Below are 6,670 nucleotides of genomic sequence, written 5' to 3' on the forward strand. Positions count from 1 at the left end.
GGACTATATTGATCGATTTTCAATTTCAAAAATGATATTAATAGTGAAAATCAATTTCAGATACCAGATGTGATAAAAACCCAATAAAACACTATCAATGTTGTCAGAATTATTCACGCTTCTAATATTCATTCAAATGTGAGAGAGAGAGAGAGAGAGAGAGAGAGAGAGAGAGAGAGAGAAAGAGCGAGCTTGAGAACCGCCCCCAAACCACCCAAAATTTAATTTTGATAAATGAAATGTCCAGAAGATATCCAATATTTCTAAATGCAGGTTTTCATAAGATGCCCGAGACACCTGTATACATGCGCGTGTGTGTATAGATATATAATTATATACACTTGTAACTGTATTCTATCGGTTCTATCCTAATTCCTAAGGGCCTACAGCCACTTAAATTATACACTTATATAATTTCTTGAGCTGAGAAACCAACAAATTAAAGAATCATATAATTGACTTGTACAAGATGATCAAAAACTAAAAACCAATCCCCAAGCCACCTGGCGGGACTGCAGCTGAACCGGATAAACGGTCGCCACCTGGCACAACCTGACTGGACTACCATACATTTGGAAATCTTCAGGGGAACAAACTAGGTAAGGACAAGAATTATCTAGCCTCCCACTTCTGGTGCCCTTCCGTGCCTTCCTGCTTGTGTAATCACAGTTAAATCACATCAATATTTTATATTACTATTCATTTTGTCTTATTATCTCTATAAAAAAATAATATAAAATGTTGACATAGCTTAACCGTGACCACACAAAATAAAAGAGCATGGAAGGGCACCGGAAGTAGGAGGGCAGACAATCCTTGTCCACTAGGTAAACCCACCTTAGAGCTGTCGTCGGCAAACTGTCAATAATACTGCATTGGACAAGCACCAAGGGTTATTTAACAATTACCAGCTGTGTTTGCAAGGATGCAAAACAACTGCCTAAAAAATGCCACCTGAGGGATCTTAACGACGAATAGGTAACCCGTAATTGTGGTATGTTCTAATCCGTCCGTCCAGGCTGGCGGTGACGATCACAAGGCCCCACATGTGAGAAGAGCCAGACATACCATGGCAAGCACTCTTCAAAAACTTATACTCGGATCTGCACATCGTTGGGGAAATGGGTACTGGACTTGAGTTTACAAGTTTCTCCTCGGGCCAAGTTGCGGTACCCCTTGGCAAGGACTTCTGTTCTACTTTCTCATCCAAATTGTAATGTTTTAGGGGATAATCAAGGCTGCTTCGCGGCAAATCCCCAATGAATCTGGGGGATGGAAGGGTTCCCGGCAAGCTGTTTACACCATTCCAAGGTATAGCAATCATGGAGTTGTGGGACACGAAACTCTCACAAGACCATAGGTTCCTCGATCGCAAAGATGTCGTGTCCTGGCTATTGAAGTTCCAGATGCGTACATTTGAATCATCGCTTGCTGAGACAATGTGCTTTCCGTCTGAGGTAAAAGAGGCGGACATATGGTTTCCTCCATTTCGAAGACCTAATGAGGAATGACAAAACAGTTAATACTATAATCATTCCAGACTTTGGGGCTGGGGTGTAACAATAAGTTAAAACAATTACGACGATGAATAAAAGCTGATGCATACCCCTATATTTGCAGACGATATCTTTCCCAGAAATTATACGGACTACTGAATCAGCAGACGTCACCATAACTTTGCTTGGGTTGCTTGGAGAAAACTGAGGAATCATATTACACTTAGTATACTGCAGAGAAATACAGTGAAAATGGAAGAAACGACATAGAAATTGTTCATAACAACCTGAAAGCCAGTTATCCTTTTTCCAGGTGACTTCTTTTTGCCGTGTATGTTTATCTGAGCATCCAATTCCAGATGGTCATCTGAAAATATTGAAACCACGATCACAAACTACAAAGATAGAATAACCAAAAAGAACAAAAATCGTAAGGGACCGTGGATAGATCTCACCCTTGCAAATTTGGCTTGCAAGAGAAGAGTGCTCAATAGCTCATACACTAACCCCCAAAGTTTTCATTTTTTCTATGTCAGACATTTTGAACAAATCACAAGATATTAGATATTTCACACTATCAGACCAAGCAAAACAAAAGGAAAGATATTTTGCAATGACATCAAGATAATCATCTCATGTCAGCCCGATTTTCAAAGAAAGAGGAGATTAATTAAAGCATATAATTATCAGGAACTCCCAGTTTTCTGCTACACTTAAGAGTCGGGTTTTAGTTAGAAGCATTATAGTGGCATACTATTAAGAAAAATTCACTATTAGGTCTTCGTACCTATGATGTTATAGACACAGCAATTTCCACTCATCAAACCCACAATTCCTCCCTGCAAGTATCAAGAAACAAAGTTAAACAAAATCCACGTGGTTTCATGCTTAATTTTCATTTCCAAGCAAAAATCCAACAGACCTTTCCGTCAGGACGATAAGATACAGCAGTGACTATCTCACGAACATCAATATAGTCAATAACCAGACAACGAATAATTTCCCAAATGCGAACTTTTCCGTCTATTGAACCACTGATGAAATAATTATCATCCAGAGGGTTGAAATTAACACATGTCACTGCATCGAATATCACAGCTTTAGATAATCATTGCAGAACTACTTCAAAATGGAAGAAAGAATTGAGATCATAACGATACAGATAACCAACACAAACCAAGTCACTGATATACTACATTGTAACAGAATGCAAACAAGTGGCAAGGCTCACCAAAATTACTGTGAGAAAAGACTCTTAGGCATCTGTCGCATCCTACTTGCCATAAACGGACTGTCTTATCAACAGAGGATGACAGCAGAAACTGAAGCGCACACAAAACACACCATTAGTTCTATCGAGTTCAGTGAATCAACACTAACTTGGCTGGAAAGATTAATTACAATAGGAAATAAAATCCAATTTCCCACCATTCTACAAATAAAGTAGCATATATTAAAAATGAGATAGCACAGCCAAAAGTATTACTAACCCCTTTCTTTGACCATGAGAGATCCAAGACCTCCCCTCTGTGTCCCCGGAACTCATGAACAGGCTTCTCCAATAAGCGAAATATCTTTGGAGGGAAAACGACACAAGCTGACTCTGATGATCCCACCAATTGCTGCGCCTTACTCTGTTTTTCTTTATTCACATTTGGAGAGTTTAACTTGGAAAATGGATGCATCTTGAAGTACAGAGAAGAAGGATCAGAAGCAATATCAAATTGGTTGAATCTCTCATCCTCAATCACCTTCCACACTCTCACGACACCATCTTCACCAGCACTGGCCAAGTATTGCCCATCAAGACTGAACTTCATGGACAAAATTGAACCCTCGTGAGCTGAAAAGTGTTGCCCAGCATACAGTGAAGATAATTCCTTGGTCCGCTTTTTACTTGGATGAACTTGGACTCTTTGCATCCCTACCCCTGACGCAGATTTAAGACTGATGGGGCTCAACGCAGCCTCATGTTTATCAGCAACGCAAATCCCATTTCCTAATTTCCTTAACCATCCCCTTTTAACTTTCTTCTTCGCATCAAGAAAGAACCTAGCGTTCTCAACTTCTCTCTGCAATAATTGCTGAATCAAAGGAGATGGTGCCTGTGCACTGAGAACTTCCCCATTAACCAATTGATTTAGCCCCGCTTGACCTAATCTGCCAAGCCTTCCATCCTGAACCAATTCACTTACAATGACAGTCATTCCGCCGTTCAAATTCCTCATTGCACGTGTGGAATGTGTATCATCCAAAGCACCATTTCCTAGTGATTCCCGCGCTTCAGTTGACAAAGAAGACACCGTTGACTGACTTGAGCAAGACGCCTCTTCCAATCCCCAAGTTCTCAACACCACCCCACTATCTTCCCTAATTCTATCAATAATTTTAATTCTGTCAACAAAGACATCTTCTGAGTCTTCCGTCGTCATCGAATTCGAACCCAAATCTACACCCATCCACTGCAGGAACTTATGGCGGCGCTCATGAACACTTTCCAGGTTGTTAGCCCACACCTCCTCATACCTTAAGAAACCTGGAGTACCAGAACTAAACTCCTCACAGCAATCTGAACCCCAATCCGAAACCGAAGAAAGGTCCTCTCGGGTATCATAAAATTGATCCTCACGCTCTTCACCATAGCTCCCCATCAATTCACTGTTTTTTTTTTTCCTTTCCACTTTCAACCCATGAAATCCTGAGTCAAAATCTGACCAACCAAAAAAACACAGATAAATTCAGACCCTCAAATTATGTTCTAATCTCTCAATTAGATAGCAGAAGAACCCAAAAATTCAATCTTTTTCCTTATCCAGAACGAGAAATCTCAAAATTTTCCCTAAACATTAAAATCCACAAACTGCAAAAGCCAAAACTAACCCAGCACAGATCCAGATATGATCTCATCTCAAGTCCAAATATATGACTTTCTCAAAAACACCAATCCCCAAATAAAAAACCCAACAGATTGTTTCCAAAAACCAAATCAAAATCAGCAACAGGAACAAACACTTGGAAAAGGAGAGTTTTGCTCACCTGGGTCACCACCAAACTTTGGTCAAACCCCAGAAATCTAATTTCTCATAGGGATTTCCACTTTCCCAACCCCTTCCAATTTCCCTCTCTCTCTCGTCAGCAACAACAACAAACAGTTTCCCACTTGGGGAAGCAAAGAATAACTACAGCATGAAACTTTAAACAAATCAAATAAACTAATACAATAAAAGTAAAACAATAAAAAAGCAGAGAAAAAGGGCAAAAAATTGCCTCGGGTTGTGGGCCAGTAACAGGCAGAGAAGCGAGTGGAAGGTGCTCGGTGCTCGCTTTCTCCTTGTATGCGCGGTGTGTCTTTCCTCTCTATCTTTCCTCGCACAAACCACACTGCTGTCCGATACAATTTGATTGGTACGGATCTCTCTCTCTCTCTCTGTCTCTCTCTCCAACCTACCTTTGTAATTGTAAACTAAAAACTAGTCTTTGATTTAGTTTTAGTTTAACTGTTTTGAGTTCCATTTTTCTTTTCTTTTGAATTTTTTATTTATCTTTTACAGTTCATGTCTTTTTCCCTCCATTTTTACTGCATGAGGAGCGTCTCTTTACTTTTCGTCCTTTTTATCGTTTTAAGTTTGTCATCCGAAATTTTATATAAGAAAATAAATTATTAAGATTTTAGATTAACTTCAACCCTTGAAGTAAGTCTTAAGTTTTCCCTTCTATTCCCTCTTCCACATTTCTCTCCAACCCTTGTTCTAAAATATAGTTAAGTGTTAAAACTTAAAAAAAAAACTCAAATTCCCCCCAATATTTAGCCCAAGATTAGTGATGAAGCCCACAAGTGATAGTGAGATTCGGCATTTGAAGCCCAAATGTCAGGGTGGGACGCGTGCATGCCCGGCACGCACCAAGCCTAGCAACAGAAAAGTCGCACCCACATGGGCTTGTCGCCCACTTGTCTACTAGAACTCATGAGCCTAACAACTCATTTTTCCTGATCATGCGACCACAATCAAATGGGCCGTTGGTTCATCCAACGTTCCACATTCAATCTTTTTTTTTTAGTTTTATATTTATATTTATTGAATTCAACGGCTAAGATCAAATATAATCAAATATAACGGTAAAAAATGATTTAACGGCCTAAATTTAAATCCAACAGCTAAAATAATTTTTAAAAATTATTTAACTCAAAATTCACCAAAATTTAGTGATTTTTCAATATTTATTGGAATCTAAATATTTTTAGGTTAAGGTGTTCATAAAATTAAATTAGGATAGTGTACATAATTTTTTTTTTTTAAATTGCTTAAAAAATTAGCCTAAATTTATTCTTTACAAATCTCGGGCTAAAAAATTTACTCCAGAAGGGTTAAAGCAGAAAAGTTTTTTCTGGGTTAAAACCTAAATTTTCTGGGCTAAAATTTTTTGGCTTTACTTCAAGGGTTGGAGATGGTCTTAGAGTAGATATATATTGAAATTGCATGTAGCTTGGAATTTTTGGAAGAAAAAAAGAAAATAAAAAGAAGTGTGACGCTATTGTCACTCTGAAGAAGTCATTATGCACTCTTTCGAAACATAATTTTGCCCTTATATTTTGATGTGTTTAGAGTGCAAATGACCTTTTTTGATGTGCCACAAACTCTCAAAAAAATCATATAAAATAAGGAAAGGAAAACTAATGAAAATGACTTGCAAACTTTGAGTTTTAATCAAAATGACAAAAATGTGTTGTAAGTGAATACTATCAGGAGTCACTGTTTAGAGTAAAAATGTCATTTTCGTTAAAAGTGAATAGTACCGGAAGTGTTTCGTTATAACTCCTAAAAAATATTCATGTAATAGTTACATGCAAATACGAACATATTTTGTTGTCAATGAAACTATGAAAGTTCTGCAAATTCTGTAAAATTTAAGCTTCAATCGTCTAACGTACATGCAAACAAACGTATATGCAAACAATCAAGGGTAAAGCCAGGTAATGTCTGTCATGGGCTCTAGCCCACCCTAGTTTTTGAAACATAGGATTGTATTTACTTGGATGACAAGTTAATGCTCTTCTCTTATTCTACTATAAATGAAGGTATTGCATAGGGAGTAATACACACAAGAATCTCTAAGCATTCTACAATCTCTCCATTTCCTCTCTTTGATGCACCTCCTCTCTTTCCCTCAATTAA

General features: G+C 38.1%; 1 protein-coding gene across 4 annotated transcripts; it reads right to left on the bottom strand.

The window, feature by feature from the left end:
* Positions 1 to 260: 260 nt before the first annotated feature.
* LOC137713702 (uncharacterized) lies at positions 261 to 4,934 on the bottom strand. 4 transcript variants are annotated; one of them, XM_068453042.1, is made up of 10 exons: positions 4,764 to 4,934; positions 4,533 to 4,675; positions 2,987 to 4,206; positions 2,728 to 2,818; positions 2,419 to 2,576; positions 2,284 to 2,335; positions 1,784 to 1,863; positions 1,607 to 1,700; positions 955 to 1,497; positions 261 to 870 (listed from the first exon to the last, which is right to left on the bottom strand). In XM_068453042.1, the coding sequence occupies exons 3-9, from the start codon at positions 4,145 to 4,147 to the stop codon at positions 965 to 967; spliced, it is 2,169 nt and encodes a 722-aa protein (XP_068309143.1). In that variant the 5' UTR covers positions 4,148 to 4,206; positions 4,533 to 4,675; positions 4,764 to 4,934; the 3' UTR covers positions 261 to 870; positions 955 to 964. The 4 variants fall into 4 exon arrangements, with proteins under 4 accessions (XP_068309143.1, XP_068309140.1, XP_068309142.1 ...); XM_068453039.1 differs by having other exon boundaries at positions 261 to 1,497; XM_068453041.1 differs by having other exon boundaries at positions 261 to 1,497; positions 2,987 to 4,675.
* Positions 4,935 to 6,670: the final 1,736 nt, after the last annotated feature.

Source organism: Pyrus communis, chromosome 13 (assembly GCF_963583255.1).
Source record: "Pyrus communis chromosome 13, drPyrComm1.1, whole genome shotgun sequence".
Taxonomy (NCBI): Eukaryota; Viridiplantae; Streptophyta; class Magnoliopsida; order Rosales; family Rosaceae; genus Pyrus; species Pyrus communis.

Excerpts from the sequence above, each read along its gene's own strand:
- LOC137713702 (XM_068453042.1), bottom strand. The coding sequence starts at position 4,147 with ATGGGGAGCTATGGTGAAGAGCGTGAGGATCAATTTTATGATACCCGA. Across the intron at positions 2,577-2,727 it reads CTTTTCTCACAGTAATTTTG|TGACATGTGTTAATTTCAAC; the intron begins GTGAGCCTTGCC and ends TATTCGATGCAG. Across the intron at positions 1,498-1,606 it reads TATCGTCTGCAAATATAGGG|GTCTTCGAAATGGAGGAAAC; the intron begins GTATGCATCAGC and ends ATTCCTCATTAG.